The 17420-nt window shown below is 39.3% G+C and overlaps 2 protein-coding genes across 2 annotated transcripts; one reads left to right on the top strand and one right to left on the bottom strand.

Moving 5' to 3' along the window:
• Positions 1 to 383: 383 nt before the first annotated feature.
• LOC131681361 (uncharacterized) lies at positions 384 to 17420 on the bottom strand. The gene is made up of 5 exons (XM_058962118.1): positions 17288 to 17420; positions 2546 to 2634; positions 2290 to 2459; positions 1379 to 2225; positions 384 to 1315 (listed from the first exon to the last, which is right to left on the bottom strand). The coding sequence occupies exons 3-4, from the start codon at positions 2456 to 2458 to the stop codon at positions 1849 to 1851; spliced, it is 546 nt and encodes a 181-aa protein (XP_058818101.1). The 5' UTR covers position 2459; positions 2546 to 2634; positions 17288 to 17420; the 3' UTR covers positions 384 to 1315; positions 1379 to 1848.
• Positions 15869 to 17188, top strand: LOC131679763 (uncharacterized). The gene is made up of 3 exons (XM_058960504.1): positions 15869 to 16667; positions 16722 to 16864; positions 16934 to 17188. Exons 1-3 carry the CDS (start codon positions 15869 to 15871, stop codon positions 17186 to 17188), a joined length of 1197 nt encoding a protein of 398 aa, XP_058816487.1.

Genomic DNA, 17420 nt, shown 5'->3' with positions numbered 1-17420 from the left:
AACGTTTATAACACCACGAAATTTTTGTTGGGAATTAACTCCAAAATTTATTTACCGGCTTCACACAAATTGGAATGGATATAACGATATAAAATTCTCTCCTGTTAAGTTGATAGTCAGTATATCATGGTGTCCCGGTTTATTTGGAAATTTATTATGTGGCGGCTTCCTCGAACCCGTAATTGTGGAAGTGGAACTTCGATCCAAAACAAAATCATTATTTAGTGTTCTATAGGAGCGTAATACTGTACACATACACATACAAACACTCACAAACATATACACAGACATATTTATGACGTAGGCGAGCGCATTGTAACATAGTGAAATAAATTGAAGGGATCAATGAATCGGATAAAATATTAAATGAAGAATATTAAGACTTAATTAAGAACATTTGAAAAATTTATAGAAAAAACATAAAGGGTGAATGGCTGTGCTCAATACCCAAACGAGTTTATAAGATGTCTTAAAATAAAAGATTCAAACCTATCATTGGAACCGTCTTGTTATACATTTTTTAAAACAACTTTAAATCTAAATTTGAAGATTGTAAGCATCCTCGATTTGCTATGCTACCGGTAAGAGACCACTACACCGTTAGCCTTCCGATCAAATCCATGGTTGCGAATCGCTTGTATTATTTTGATATGAAATATACCTCTACTGTAAACAATTTGACTAACAATGGTAGGCATTATGTGTATGTCATTTGTAGTAATACAGTGAGCGGGCGAGTTCAAAGAAATACTTCGTGACACATTTGTACGTAGATAGATATAATACAAAGCTCGCTTTATTCGGCTTTATTGATAACGAAAGCATTGCTCATTTGATGACAAATGATATCATTGGCTTACTCATTGCTCTAGTCTGTAGATATGGGTCATCCCTGTTGGATATTTTACGCTCGGCATGGATAGAGTTTCAATCAAATCGAAATAAGTTATGATGGCATCGTTCGTAGGTTGATGGTTCCTAATTGGATTCTATTTTGCAGAATGTCAAACTATTTCATTGATTTCTCGGTCTCCAATTGATGAATTTATCATCACAGCTGACGCTTTTCTTAGTCCGGAGTGCAAACCGGTGGGATGAAAATAGGATATGAATGCACTCAATAACCCTATCACGTCTATCTTCATCTTACAATGGTTCAAGTTTTGAAATTATCAATTCAGTCTTATGTATTTGTATGAATCTATAAACTAGTTCCACTGTCATTGGCTTTTTCCGTCGTTTGCTTAGCAATAGCATCCGCATTCACTTTTTTGAAGATCGGCTGTGTCGTAGTTGTTGAAACAATCCTGGTGTCCTGCGTATTATAAATGTTGAGTTAAACAATTACTGCACTATTTCGTCCTAATAGTTATCATACCGTACTTTTTGACGAACTTGTTGATTCCATTGAGACACTTTCCATGTTATAACTCTGGCTTCCACAACAACACAGGTTAGAGAACATTTTTCTTTCAAAACGTTTGTTTCACGCTGGTTGTACACCGAATAATGAACGGTTTAAATGATAGGCTCAATGAGAAAAACCATCCAATGCAGATGACTCAGTTCAAACATTGGCTCTTATCAGTTTAAATTAACGTGCCAATAAAAAGAAGAAAATGCGCCTCGATGAAACGTCTATCTCTGGGATACATATCTTAAGTACGACTTAATCAGAACAATGCAATTCAAAGTGCTCCAGTAACAAACAGTTTCGTAACGTCTTTTTAGAAACAAAACATCGCAAACAACACTCGCGTCATCACATAAGAATTTTATTTGTTTAAATATGTATAATTTCAAACCTGCTGCCTGTATGTATTCCAAAAATTGATACACTTCCACAAATTATTCACTGGTGGAAGCTTGCACCGGCAAATTCGACCTTCGTCGTCGTAGCATCTTCGCCGTTTCCAGTGCAAGCTCCGCCGACAGTGCCGCTGGATCGTCGAGTAGGTGCGCAATGAGAAACATTTCCATTAGCGTGGCGGATTTTGTGGCGATGTTATGCATCGAGTTGCGTCCGGGGAAAAGGGCCGGTACCGCCAGATAAGGACTGATAACGATACGAATTTCGTTGGGGGTAAGATAACCTCGCAGAGTAAGCTGCTGCATCATCTGAAGGTACGCTCGGGCAAACAGGAGCTTTGCTCCGTCTAACTCATGCTGAATGAGATTCAGCGCATCCAGTGCTATCAAACGTTTGGAGATTCCTTCATTTCTGGCTGAAAAAGAATGAAAATGTTTCCGCTTTCGTTCACTTACAGGGATGTTAAACATCATACGTACCGCACAGCAAGTTCAAAGCCCTCTCTGGCAGGATAGAGATTTTATATGTTCTAATAAATCTGTGCATGGCCATGGCACACTCCCTCGGGGCAGATGTTTCATTCAGGTAGTTGAGTAGCTTTTCGTCGCCGGATTCAATCTTTCGGTAAACTCGTTCCAAGTGATCCATGCTTCCGGAGGAGAGGAAAAGGCCGAAAAAGGAGATATCTGAGACATGTGCGGTTCGAGCAGTGATCAATTGTTAAATAATGTTTACTTTCAGTTAGGTATTCGAGGCACTGCATAAGGGCCGTTGCTTGCTTTCTGTTCACCGATCGGCGACCCTGGGTTTCTAAAATGGATTTTCTAGTGTATGTTGGAGAAAAATTTAACGTTAGCATGATCGTAAATTGAACTATTTAATTGTATATATGTCTGTGTCACTGCATACAGAGTGTTTGATTCATGATTAAGAACCTCACGCGAGGTGACAGAAGATTATATTTGAGGGGAAATGGTTCTGCACATACCATTAAATTTTTTCAATAAAGGACTTTTTCTGAGCCAACCCTTTTTCGCTAAAAAAATCCAGAGAGCGGTCGTCGATACTGTAAAAATACTTCGATATTTTCACTGTAAGTGGCTTTGTTCTCAGTACTTCCAAGCCCACGAACCAGGATCCTCAGCCTTCTTCCAATCTCTGTTTCAGCCCAGTACAGCTTTGTTCGTTATCCGGAGCGAATTCAACAATAGCATACCTTAATCCAAAACCCATTGAAACTGGGGATGATTGAGTTAGGAGGGATTGAAAGGAGACACCTGTGAAGATCTTTTAACAGATCATCCTTCAGTGTAATCGAATAGTGCCCTTTCTCAAACCTTGCTTACACTCGGTAAGTATTGAGATACAAAGACTTTATACAATGAGTCGAGGCATTGTTAAAGACACCATCTCTACGATTGAGCTACTTTTCTTTGATTTGGATCAATTTTGTTCCCCATTTTTAAAGAAGTAGAAGGAGCACGCTTTTCGCACCTACCAGCATTCACACCTGATGTTGTGGGAAGTGAGTCAATTTTTGATTGATTCTAACACCAATAAATCTAATCATCTTATAGAAAATTGAATTATCACATAGTAGAAGTGCAAGAGGTTGCAACATCTAGACGTGTAAATGATCAAAAACGATGTTCTTACGATCAGATACGAGCTCATTGGGTACGAGCCAGTTTACCAACTCATGTGTAGTATTGTCAGAGCAGAGAGTTACATCTAACACCTCTTCTCTGCCAGATCGTGCAAATGTTGGGTGATTTCCTCCATTAAATACATATGTGCTTAGCTAGTCCATCAATTCAGTGCCTCTCAAAATGATATCTGAGCTACACCAAACGATGTGGTGAGTGGAAATCCGTTTCTGTCACAGTATGTTACAACCGTTTCAAAATCATCCGAAGTTTCTTGATGCGGTAAATATGCGGCAAAACGAAAATGAAAAACATTTTTTATGGTTATGGAACAAAATTAAAATAATCAACAATTTCAACCTTTCCAAGCTATGGATACAAGTACTTAACCTCCCGGAAGTCGCGCTAGTGCACTGAGTGCACGCTGCTCTGAAAATCTAGCGAAATCGTCTTAGCGCACCAGCGGCTGCTCGTTCGGTGAGCCATTTGTGCGACTTCCTGAGGGTTAATTTAAAAAAAGCAAACAGTAAATTCTACTTGAATTTTAGTAAGTTATTCGGAAAAATTAAAGCGTTGGGTACACGACTACAGTGATATTAAAATATAGGGGTTACTCCACGTCAGATTTACAATCAAAATTTTGATTCCTTCCAAAAAAAATTTCTTGCATTCTTTAGCTAAAAATAATTTACATGTATTTTTTGTTCTGGCTGAATATGATATTTTTTTCAAGTTATTAGTTTTTGAACTTTTGAAGTTTAATAAATAGAACATTTTTCAAGCACCAATAACTCGGAAACCATTCGATATATTGAAAAAAGTATTATATAAAGATAGTCGCGTTTTTAAATGAGCTTACCGAAAAAATTTCACTAGAAAATATTTTTTGTTGTATAACTTATGAAATTTGCAATCATTTCAAAAAAATTGAATTTTTTCAAAGTTGGACCAAATTTTTTCTCCTAATTTTTTTTTTTAAATATTAAGAATCATGATAAAAAGATTGTGTAAAAATTTGGGAGTCAAAATACTTTGCGAGATATTACAATTATAAACTTAAAACAAGGCAATTTTACACTAAACGCCATAAGCCTATTATAATTGATAAGCCTATTAAAATTGAATTATCTCGTGAAATACTTCGAGTGCCATTCTGAAATTTTCACATAAACTTCTTAATATACTTATGTTATCAAAAAAACTACAAGGGGCAGCCCTATGGGTTTGCACGAGCTGTAGACGTAGGACTATACTATTTAATGTAAAATATTTATTTTCTTAGTACATTTATAGTAATAATAAATAAAACATATTTCTTACGTATGATTTAATCACAACCAATCAACATCGAATATTACATGTTGAACCAAATCTTCTTGGTTATCAGGTCATTTTTTTTTTTTTTTTATTCATTTCGTTTATTTGATAGGCACAAATGCGTTAGCTTGGCGGTGCCAAATTCTTTTGTTTTTACATTTTGTATATTTTAAAACTAGGAGGTTACAATGTTGAAATATTTTTTTTAAAAAAGAAAAATTTTACAGCTATCTTAAGACTAGAAATAAGATTCTATATACAAGAGAGGGGGCGAAAGATTTTTTTTATGAAAAAATTTTAAAACAAGGAATTCAATAGTAATAATTTTTAGGAAATATTTACAGTTATCTTAAAACTAACAATATAGTTTGGTACACAAAAGGGGGAACAAATATTTATGAGAAAATTCGCAGGTGTTTTAAGACTAGGGATACAATTCTATTTACAAGATGGGGGACAATAGTTTTAACAAAGAGGTAAAATTACAACTATCTTAAAACTAGGAATACAGAATACAAATTTGAACTTTTTTAGCGGAGACTTATGCTTGGTCAAGATATTCAGAGGGGGGCTGTAGAAGCAGTTGTATCAAGGACAGGGGAGAGAAAGCGTAGATGGTGACCGGGAGAGAAGAGCAAAACTTGCAACTTTCGCTCAAACGGGAGATCAGCGAAAGATTACCGCCTCAGTCAGTAGGTCGGATTGGCGGATGGTATTCTTCGGACCCGCGGGGAATCCTTCAAAAGTCATCGGACCTTGAGTCGCTCTCGCTTCAGTTTCCGTAGTGGTAAGTGCGACGGCGGTTACATAGTTGCAGTCTGGAGCTGATCGGTCCCACAAGGCAAGAGAAAGCTTCTAAAACGAGAAATAAAAAGAGAGGGGCTAAATTGGGATATTTGTCGTTTTTATGAAAGTATAAATAAGGGACATATAGGGGAAATCACGATTTGCCAGTATATCTCGGACTGGGACATTGGGTGGTCTACCTCGGGCCCGAAGGGAATCCTTTAACTGAGACCTGGCGTCCAAGTACCCGGCGCATACCCAGACAACGTGCTCGATGTCGTGATAGCCCTCGTCACAAGCGCACAGACTACTCTCCGCAAGCCCAATACGCCGCAGATGCGCATCCAAGGTGTAGTGGTTGGACATAAGTCGGGACATTACACGAATAAAATCCCGACCCACATCCATCCCCCTGAACCAAGGCTTCGTTGATACCTTTGGGATAATGGAATGTAGCCATCGTCCAAGTTCACCATTGCTCCACGAGGTTTGCCAACTGTTGAGTGTCCTCTGACGACAAATACTAAAAAATTCGTTGAAGCAGATTGGTCTTTCGTATATATCACCATTTAATGCGCCCACCTTTGCTAATGAGTCGGCCTTTTCATTGCCCGGGATAGAGCAATGAGAGGGGACCCAAACAAAGGTAATTTGATAAGATTTTTCAGATAACGTACACAAGGACTCCCGTATCTTCCCCAGGAAATATGGGAATTGCTTTTTGGGCTTCATCGCACGAAGAGCCTCGATGGAGCTGAGGCTGTCCGAAATGATGAAGTAGTGATCTGTGGGCAGAGTGTCGATGATCCCAAGGGTGTACTGAATTGCAGCTAACTCTGCGACGTAAACTGAAGCGGGATCATTGAGCTTGAATGAAGCGGTGATAGTATTGTTGAAGATACCGAAGCCAGTGGACCCATCGAGATTTGATCCGTCAGTGTAGAACATTTTGTCACAGTCGACTTCTCGGAATTTATTATAAAATATATTGGGGATCACTTGCGGGCGTATATGGTCCGGGATTCCGCGAATCTCTTCCTTCATGGATGTGTCGAAGAATACAGTAGAATCAGAAGTATCTAGGAAACGGACACGGTTGGGATTGTACGAAGAAGGATTGATGCTCTGTGCCATGTAGTCGAAGTACAAGGACATAAAACGGGTTTGAGAATTAAGCTCGACGAGCCTCTCGAAATTTTGAATTACCAACGGGTTCAGAATGTCGCATCGGATGAGCAATCGATATGAGAGTTCCCAAAATCGATTTTTTAGCGGAAGAACGCCCGCCAGCACTTCGAGACTCATCGTATGGGTCGAGTGCATGCAACCCAAGGCAATGCGCAAGCAACGATACTGGATTCTCTCCAGTTTGATGAAGTGTATGTTCGCAGCGGAGCGGAAACAGAAACACCCGTACTCCATCACCGACAATATCGTTGTTTGGTACAACCTAATCAGGTCTCCTGGGTGAGCACCCCACCATGTTCCAGTTATTGTTCGGAGAAAATTGATCCTTTGTTGGCATTTCTGTTTCAGATACCTAATGTGACATCCCCAGGTACCTTTAGAGTCGAACCAGACCCCGAGATATTTAAATGTGAAAACCTGGTTGATCGTTGCACCCATTAATAAAAGCTGGAGTTGCGCCGGCTCACGCTTCCTAGAAAAAACAACCAACTCAGTTTTCTCCGTGGAGAACTCAATACCCAGCTGAAGAGCCCAAGCAGACAAATTGTCCAAGGTATTTTGTAATGGTCCTTGCAAGTCGGCAGCTTTGGGCCCTGTAACAGAGACCACCCCGTCGTCTGCAAGTTGCCTTAGCGTGCATGAATTGGCAAGACAATCGTCAATGTCATTCACGTAGAAATTGTAGAGCAGGGGACTTAGACATGAGCCCTGGGGAAGACCCATGTAGCTAAATCGCGATGTTGTTAAATCGCCATGCGAAAAGTGCATGTGCTTTTCAGACAACAGGTTTAGCAAAAAGTTATTTAAAATTGGCGAAAGACCATGCTGGTGCAGCTTCTCTGACAGAATGTAGATAGAAACTGAGTCAAAAGCCCCCTTAATATCCAAGAAGACTGATGCCATCTGCTCTTTGTTAGCATAGGCCATTTGGATTTCTGTAGAAAGCAACGCAAGGCAATCGTTCGTCCCTTTGCCTTTGCGGAAGCCAAATTGTGTATCTGACAGTAAGCCATTTGCTTCAACCCAATTGTCGAGGCGAAACAAGATCATTTTCTCGAACAACTTCCGAATACAGGACAGCATTGCAATCGGCCGATATGAGTTGTGGTCGGAGGCTGGTTTTCCTGGTTTTTGGATGGCGATGACCTTCACTTGCCTCCAGTCATGAGGGACAATGTTACCCTCAAGAAACTTGTTAAATAAATTCAACAAGCGCCTTTTTGCAGTGTCAGGCAGATTCTTCAGCAAGTTGAATTTGATTCTGTCTAACCCTGGGGCGTTATTGTTGCATGATAAGAGAGCAAGTGAGAACTCCACCATCGAAAACGGTGTTTCGTTCGCGGTATCGTGAGGAGACGCGGCGCGGTACGTTTTCTGTACCGGGACAGAGTCCGGACAGATCTTCTTGGCGAAAGCAAATATCCAACGGTTTGAATATTCCACGTTCTCGTTGGTACTATTACGGTTACGCATACGTCGAGCCGTACCCCAAAGAGTGCTCATCGCTGTTTCTCTCGTTAACCCGTCGACGAACCGGCGCCAATAACTACGTTTTTTGGCTTTCATTAGACTCTTCATTCGCCTTTCTAACGACGCGTACTGTAGATAGCTAGCGGGTAACCCGTCTTCCCGGAAGGCCTTATATGCAGTGGACTTTTCCGCGTACAGCTCTGAGCACTCTTTATCCCACCACAGGGTGGGAGACCGTCCATGGGTATTCGCGCTGGGTACTGGTTTAGTCTGAGCTTGATTCGCACTGTCGAGAATCAAGCCAGCCAAAAACCTGTACTCTTCCTCCGGAGGAAGTTCTTGAGTGGATTCGATTTTAACGGATATCGCGGTCGCGTAACTCTTCCAATCAATGTTCCGTGTGAGGTCATACGAGACATTGATTGTTTTCGATGGTCTTGAACCGTTAGCAATTGAAATCACGATAGGCAAATGGTCGCTACCGTGGGGATCAGGGATCACCTTCCACATGCAATCTAACTGTAGCGAAGTCGAGCATAGAGATAAATCCAACGCGCTTGCGCGTGCTGGTGGTGTAGGAATCCGCGTCATTTCTCCCGTGTTTAAGATGGTCATGTTGAAATTATCGCAAAGATCTTGGATTAATGTTGATCTATTATCATCATGAAGACAGCCCCATACCGTACCGTGCGAGTTAAAGTCTCCCAGAACTAGCCGCGGTGCCGGTAAGGATTCCGTGATATTACAAAGCGTTCGGTGCCCTACCGAGGCTCTAGGAGGAATGTAGATGGAAGCAATGCAAAGGTCTTTACCTTTGATTAAAACTTGACAAGCGACAATTTCAATGCCTGGTGTCGAAGGGAGGTTAATTCGGTTGAAAGAATAGCACTTTTTGATCCCCAAAAGTACTCCTCCATAGGGGTTTTCTCGATCCAGACGAATTATATTAAAGTCGTGGAAGTTGAGATTTATATCGGAAGTTAACCAAGTTTCACATAATGCGAAAGCATCACATTTTAAACTATTTAGTAAAAATTTAAAGGAATCGATTTTCGGGAGGATACTTCTGCTGTTCCACTGTAGAACAGTGATCGAATCGGTGACCTCGTTCGATGACTTAGCCATCGAAGGATACGATCGCTGCAAGGAGGGGCCATTTAGTAGTCAACTGCTTCAAAAATGTTTGCACTATAGGGAGAAAACGTATCAGAAGGCTTTTAAGAGGATCAGTAACATTGAAAGCTGTGAAAATTAAGTCCACTATGTCAGAAAATTTCATTAGTCCGCTACTGGACTGAGTATCTGTTTGAAAAAAGGGGACACTTGGGGTTTTTGGTGTCCCTGGAAGTGGTGGGTACTCCTTGTTAGAATTAATATTTCCAAATCCTGGAGCAAATTGCTTCGGCTTTTGTGCATCACTTCCGTTGGATTTATTGATTGCGGTTGGCGCACTCTGAGTGGACGACACCTTGGCACCCTTACGAGGCAATGTAGGGGAGGCTAGATTTCTCCTCTTCCTGGATTCCCCTGGGTTAACCAATGATGTTCCCTCTTGTGGGTCGTCAGATTCTTGCTCAACGCCAGCCAAAAGAGCAAAGGAATTTTCGGAAGGGACAGATGGCGAAGCATTCTTTAGCATTTCTGCATAAGAGTGCCTCGAGCGATCCTTAAGGGAGCGCTTAATTTTATCCCCGCGCTGCTTGTACGCCGGGCATGACTTAAGAGCATGCGGAGGGCCCCAGCAGTAAATACACTTCTCAGTTTCTCCACCGCAAGCGTCATCCTCATGCTCTCCCTCGCATTTGCCGCACCGTTTTTTATTGCCACAATAAGTGGCTGTGTGGCCCAGTTGCTTGCAATTGCTGCAGTTCATTACCCGCGGTACAAATAGGCGAACAGGTAGGCGAACCTTATCCAGGAGGACATAGTTGGGAAGAGCAGATCCGGAGAAAGTCACCCGAATCGAGTCTGACGGAGAATAAGTTGTCTTATCATCTTCAGTTTTTGCGGAATACAATTGCTTGCATTCCAGAATTTTCACCTTTTGAAGTGAAGGGTCCTTAAAGCAGCCAACCCCGTACTTCAACAGGTCTTCGCACTTTAGACCCGGTTCGGCGACGACCCCATCGATCTCCACAACTCTACAAGGCACATACACTTTGAATTGCTTCGTAAAACGCTCGCTGCGAGCAATCTGGTTTGCCTGGTCGAGGTCATTTACTATAACGCGTATCTTATTAGCTCGAACACGTGTTATCTGAGCCACGGACGGATAGTTGGCAGTCAGCTCCCGTGAGATTTCTAGAATATTGGGCGATTTCGTGTTGGGCCGGAAATACACCACCCAGGGTCCAGTCGAACTGGCTGGGTATGTTTTAATACGGGGAGGACTGGGGGAATCAGGGGAGGGAGTAATTTCGGGTTTATCCGGTATATCCATGGGAATATCATTCCCTTCCAATGTTACTTCGCCCTCGGCCATTTAGGCACGAGGATAACACGTGGTGTAAACGAGAGATGAAACTTATATTCAGGGGAAAGGGCAGAAGTAGAGACCGATCGGGGAAAGGGAAATGAAAGAAAAAAAAAATACTTAGCTTATATAGCGGCGATTCCGGCTATTCTGGTATTCACTTCACCAGCCTGGGCACCGGCGAACAAAGACTGCCTCGAACAATGGTTGACCTTCACTGACAATTTATTCTTGTTCACTTTATGCACAGCACCAGAAAACGAACTGCTTCGATCGAGAGCTCGGAGAGTTATGATATCAGGTCATTTCATTTGTAGTAGGTGATCGAATCCGATTAAACTTATTTAAGAAGATCTGAAGAAAGAAGACAGCAAACTGTGACCAAACTAATATCTGGAGCTAAACCTTTATAGCATAAGATTAGCTTGTAAAAACTTTTCGATTGTGTGTAGTAAAAATCCCGGACCAGTGAAAGAAATCATATTTTAGACAATATAATCACATTTCATGTATAGACCAAGCATTCTAGTTATATTTTGCCATTATTGTAACTTTCCTAAAGTATGCATACACATATAGCGAATGCAGTGGTCTTAATCATACATCGAAACTATAAATATACAAAAATCAAAAACAATTTTATATATGGACAAGATGGCAACGGGTTTTCAAGTGGCAGTGTATTCATTCATTAATAGGCTTTGTAGCATGTAGCAACTATTAGTAGAATCAAAATACTATAGGCTGAGTGGAAATGAATCACGTGATGGGGAAATGAATCAATGAAAAAACTTTCGTTGTGCAATTTAGTAACAAATTAGATATACCTACCTACACATTCGCCTCAAACATTAAACCCAAGCGCACAAAGCAAAAAGAATGAACGCTGACGATGATGGGTAGATCGAAAGAGACAACTACCACCACGACACTATGTTAACCGTGTTTACAAATGGAGCTCGCATGTACAAACTCTTTTGTGTACGAATAATTATACATAAAAGTGTGCTGGAAACGAGCACAACACAAAAGATAGCATAGTATTTGAACGGACAAGCTCAGCTGCATTCACTGGGTAGCGTACCTCCACATGCAGTGTAACAGACTTCTAACTCAGCTATACTGGCTGTGAAAACACAGCGCAGTGATCTGCTTCGCCTGTCGCTCAAAAGGCAACTGAGCTGGTTCGGCGAAATCCATCCGTTTAAATAGTCGATGATGACGTCATTCATAGAAGCGTAGCGCGCTAGGTACACAAATCTGTCGTGCTGGACTAGGGAATCGCTATGTTCTGTGTGTAAATGCGCGATATTTTGACTAGTTTGTTCATTATTTAAATTTTTAATGCCATGATATCAAAGATCTTTGGGTTTATCTATTGGAATCTATTCTTAGAAGTATTTCGAGGCGATATGCGCAAAAGATTTGAAAATTTATCGTGAGATGGCTGAATTTAATGCTTTTAAAATTGGACCACTTTTCGTTACATACCATTTTGGTAGAATTTGCAACGTGCACCCCTATATCGAAAACAAAGACGTAGTCCTACGTCAAAAATTCTTTTAACTTAAAAAAATTGCTTCTAACACTTGGATATCACCAAAAAATGCGAGTCATTCCACGCCAGATTTACGACTACAATTTTAGTTCCCCTCCAGTTTTTTTCCATTCTTTAGTTAAAAATTATTGACACGAATTTTATGTTTTGGCTGAATTTGATATGTTTTTCATGTGATGAACTTGATAAAAATGAAATTTAATTGATAATATTTCATATATTTATTAAAATTGAAATTTCCAATTTCTGATAACTTAGATAACTATTAGATTAGTGGAAAAAAGCATTAAATAATAGAAGTTGAGTTTTAACAAGATCTCACCGGAAATTTTTTGAAATATTTTTTTTCATGGTTTGTGTATTCAGCAAATTTTAGAAGCAAATATTTTTTTTAGGACCGCGCCAAAAAATGTTTTTTTTTTGAGTTTTTCAAATAATTTATAATTATATCGAGAAGATTGTGTGAAAATTTCAGAATGGAACTCGAAGTATTTTACGAGATATTTCAATTAAAACAGCCCTATCACAGGGCGTTTAGTGTAAAATTGCCTTGTTTTAAGTTTATAAGTTTAGTTTATAATTGTATTATATTGAATTGTAATATTTCGCAAAGTATTTTGATATCCACTCCCAAACTTTTACACAATCTTTTTATCATGATTCTTAATATTTAAAGAAAATAATAAGTAAAAAAAATTGATCCAACTTTGAAAAAATTCAATTTGTTTCAAATAATTGCAAATTTCATAACATATATAACAAAAAATATTTTTAGTGAAATTTGTTCTGTAAGCTCATTTGAAAAAACAACTTTCTTTATTTAATATATTTTTCAATATATCGAATGGTTTTCGAGTTATCAGTGATTGAAAAATGTTTAATTTACTAAACTTCAAAAGTTCAAAAACTAATAACTTGAAAAAAATATCATATTCAGCCAGAACAAAAACACGCGTCAATCATTTTTAGCTAAAGAATGCAAGAAAAAAATTTGGAAGAAATCAAAAATTTGGCTGTAAATCTGTCGTGGAATAACCCATACATTTTTCAAGAGCTTGCAAATTAATTCGCAAATAAATTTTAATCTATCAAACCTATCCGCTCATTTCAAGGCTGGAGACTATATAGAGGAAAACGGGGCTAGTTGGCGGTTTTTTCAGTTTTCATTTTTTACCACTTTGATTTTGAAAAGGCAGACTGTTGGCAACATCTCTGAATTTTATGAAAAAGATTGATATGTTGTCTTCATTTCTAGAGACAAAAATATGTGACGCAGAAAAACCGCCGTAAGTTGGCGGTATGTATTGGGTAAGTTGGCGGAATTTAAGAAAATAAGGAATCAAATGGAAATCCGATTACATCAGTGGTCCTTATGAAATGTGGCGATTGTTTTTTCAATAAAACAGTATATTATTCGACATTATTTATTATTTTTTCGTCTCAATGCCCCGTCATTTTGACTTTGACGCGTACACCATATTCAAAAGCAAATATTCGAAGTTATTCAGGCGATTATCCAAAATAATTGTCCCCTGCATCAACGAGAGACACAAGAAAAAGTTTTTCTTACTTTTGGAGTGAATTCCAGAAATGAATATATTTAATGACTATTTTTGCACTGCACAGTACCGCCAACTTGCTCCGTGTGCGTCACCGCCAACTTATCCCAGCAGCATATTTTATGAAAAAAGGATTTAACAAATTACTTGCGTGTAGATAGGTGTAATATCTATACGGATACTGAAAGCTCTTTTCACGTGCTATCGAAAAATATAGTGATTCGATGAATAGATTGAAAACCAGCTTAAGTAACACAAAATGTTTAAAAGTATGAAAATTTACAAAGTATGTCTTATTCGAATGTCTATTAGAAACGGAGAAAAGGGGGTTCCGCCAACTTACCCCAACCGACAACTAGCCCCGATCTCCCCTAATCTTGACTAGAAAAATATAACTATATAACAAAATTCTAAAATCAAGCATAACACAATGCTTTCTGTTATGCTTTTAAACGAATCGGTTATTTCAATTAATCAATTCTCTTCCTCTTGAAATTAATCGATTACAATTAGTAACTTTGATTCCCCACGGGTCCGAAGAATACCATCCGCCAATCCGACCTACTAGACTGAGGCGCTAATTTGTTTCGCTGATCTCCCGTTTGCCCGAAAGTTGCAAGTTTTGCTCTTCTCTCCCGGTCACCATCTACGCTTTCTCTCCCCTGTCCTTGATACAACTGCTTCTACAGCCCCCCTCTGAATATCTTGACCAAGCATAAGTCTCCGCTAAAAAAGTTTAAATTTATATTCTGTATTCCTAGTTTTAAGATAGTTGTAATTTTACCTCTTTGTTAAAACTATTGTCCCTCATCTTGTAAATAGAATTGTATCCCTAGTTTTAAAACACCTGTGAATTTTCTCATAAATATTTGTTCCCCCTTTTGTGTACCAAACTATATTGTTAGTTTTAAGATAACTGTAAATATTTCCTAAAAAACTATTACTATTGAATTCCTTGTTTTAAATTTTTCATAAAAAAATCTAAATTGTATATAGAATCTTATTTCTAGTCTTAAGATAGCTGTAAAATTTTTCTCTTTAAAAAAATATTTCAACATTGTAACCTCCTAGTTTTAAAATATCCAAAATGTAAAAACAAAAGAATTCGGCACCGCCAAGCTAACGCATTTGTGCCTATCAAATAAACGAAATAAATAAAAAAAAATTAGTAACTTTGTGAAAAATATGAACAGATACTCAGACTCGATAAACTGAGGAAAATTAATTTCCAAATTTTAAATAAACCAAGTTTGGGGAAAAATATAAATTTTATGAAAATCGAAAATCAAATTGAGTGTTGCTGGCCCCACAGCGCATTGATTTGATGCATTTTAGATCCATACTGGTACTAGTTGCCCCATTTATATTTTAAAGAGGAAATGTATCTAGTTTCAAGTTTCAACAATACACCAATTCTATCTTCAGTAGAAATTTATTATTTCAGTTGACGTTTTGAAACTTATAAACTTTTATTTCTACCTAAATTCGAAAGAGCGAGTAGGAAAATTGTTTTACGGCGAACGCACATAATATTTTTACACGAAATGGTTCATACTGTATAGATTCTATTGTATCCGTACTAGTTGCATACTTATTCACGAACAAACTCTCCAATCGGCAATATCACCAGAAAGAACAATTCATGATAAGCTAGAAAATATTACTCTTAAGCTAAAATAATATAATTCTTTTACTCGAATCATTTCCATCAACCACTGGCCACTGAGTGATGCTATCGATTGTATCAAAACAAAAAAAAAACTCAAGGCGAACCGCATGAAGAAATGTAAGCATCATGCACCAAATACCGTAGGTAACAGATGTTTGACCATCTTCTCCAGCTGGATCTCAAGGTCCCGAGTACCGCCGCGTCTAGAATCGTTTGTTAAACATGACCACCGTCGAACGGCAGCTACAACATCGCTCCCAACATTCCATGGTTATCACGTGCACTTGACAATGTATAAAATCAGCACTTTTTAGCGTACCACCTAGTTGTATGTCAAGGGAGATTAGTTCACAGCAGTCGTCTGTGGTAGATAGGAACCGCATGAGAAAGTGATGATCATAATGCGTGCCCTGGTAGCAACAGTTTTACTCATATCCGTCGTGTTGGTGTCGATTGTGCTGATTACGGCTAACACGAAACATGTGGTGGACGCTGAAGGTGCAGTTGAAAGTTCTGTAGTAGACAAAAATTTGGACGAGGTGATACTGAACCGAATACCGCTGGTGGAAACGGTTGCGGACGAAGGTGAAAAGTCGAATGGAAAGGTCAGCGTAAAAGCTACACCCAAAAAGGCGCACGTTCCAATTCTGATGACTGAAGATGGAATTGATAATTCGAAGGGTCATCTGCTGTCCATATTTCGGAATGCTGGTTTGGGTAGTACAAATAATGACGGCATGGTTACTGGGACAACGATCGAAAGTGATGATGATCTGGTAATCACACATGAATATCTCAGCACCGATATAACTGGAATCCAGGCTGAAATGTTGTTTTCGGATGGCTTGTATGAGAATGCCGATTGGCATACCGCTGCAAACGAGCGTATGACCCGGGAATTGCCTCCACATAGTTCGATGCTTGTTCAGGAGTTAGTAGATAGTAAAACCAGTCAGAATAGTTTAGAAGCTGGATTTGAAGCACAAGAAGTATTGACTGGAAAACCTGTGGAACTGCAAACAACGAAGCAGAGCAAGATGAGCTCGAAGGAATCACAAACAATAACTTCGAAGACATTCCAAACCACCGAACAGCTACCGTTGGGTTACGAACCAGAAAGCTACATAGTTCTGGACACGAAGCCGAATGTTCGCGATAATTTGAAATCAGTTGATGATGTTGCTGCTGAAGGTAATTACTATTTCACTGGAGATTAAGAGAAATTGCTAAGGTTATTGTTTTCAGAAATTGATCCTGTCGGTTGGAGCATAAACAGTCCAACGCTAGAACGAAAACAGCGAGAAGCAAGTAAGCTGTCTGAAACGATCGTTCTTAACACAGTGCCCATAGTTCCTCACTTAGCTGAAAGCGATCATTCTCTCAAAGACGTGAATTATGTATGTCATTGTCCTTTTCAGCTATCTTCAAGATTAATCAAAACTTAAAATTTTTAGCAGCAAGGGTGTCCTCACAAGTTCCCTCCACCACTTCCATCCATAATGATGAAAGAGGTCGATCGACCGTTCTACCAAAATCAAGGAGTACCTTCGATCTATAATCCGCACAACTGGAATACGGAACACATGAATCTGGTACGGTTTCCACAATGCACAGACTGTCAGCGGAAATCGGTTCCGCTCTGTGTCACTTGCGGCAGGTGTAGTGACTGCTGCCATCAGAGCGGGTGCACCTGCGGTTGCTTGAAATCATAGGCAACCATAGGTTATCGTTAGTGAGAGTACGGTCGGTACTCACAGAACTAGATTAGTTTTCTATAGAAATAAGGTAATATAAGAAAATAATCCACGTACCTTTTCTTGCGATAGTTAAATTTCCACACTAGTCTGTTCCACGCGGATGACATTGACCCAAGCATTGACCATTGTTTACACTATTGACACCATATGAACGTAATGCAACAGATCACACTCTCCTGGCAGTGGA

Source organism: Topomyia yanbarensis, chromosome 2 (assembly GCF_030247195.1).
Source record: "Topomyia yanbarensis strain Yona2022 chromosome 2, ASM3024719v1, whole genome shotgun sequence".
Lineage (NCBI taxonomy): Eukaryota > Metazoa > Arthropoda > Insecta > Diptera > Culicidae > Topomyia > Topomyia yanbarensis.
This window is presented reverse-complemented; position numbering and strand designations above follow the sequence as displayed.

Coding starts and splice junctions, on each gene's coding strand:
- LOC131681361 (XM_058962118.1), bottom strand. CDS start 2,458: ATGGATCACTTGGAACGAGTTTACCGAAAGATTGAATCCGGCGACGAA. Junction 2,226..2,289: donor GGCTTTGAACTTGCTGTGCG/GTACGTATGATG, acceptor ATTCTTTTTCAG/CCAGAAATGAAGGAATCTCC.
- LOC131679763 (XM_058960504.1), top strand. CDS start 15,869: ATGATCATAATGCGTGCCCTGGTAGCAACAGTTTTACTCATATCCGTC. Junction 16,668..16,721: donor TGATGATGTTGCTGCTGAAG/GTAATTACTATT, acceptor TATTGTTTTCAG/AAATTGATCCTGTCGGTTGG. Junction 16,865..16,933: donor GCGATCATTCTCTCAAAGAC/GTGAATTATGTA, acceptor AATTTTTAGCAG/CAAGGGTGTCCTCACAAGTT.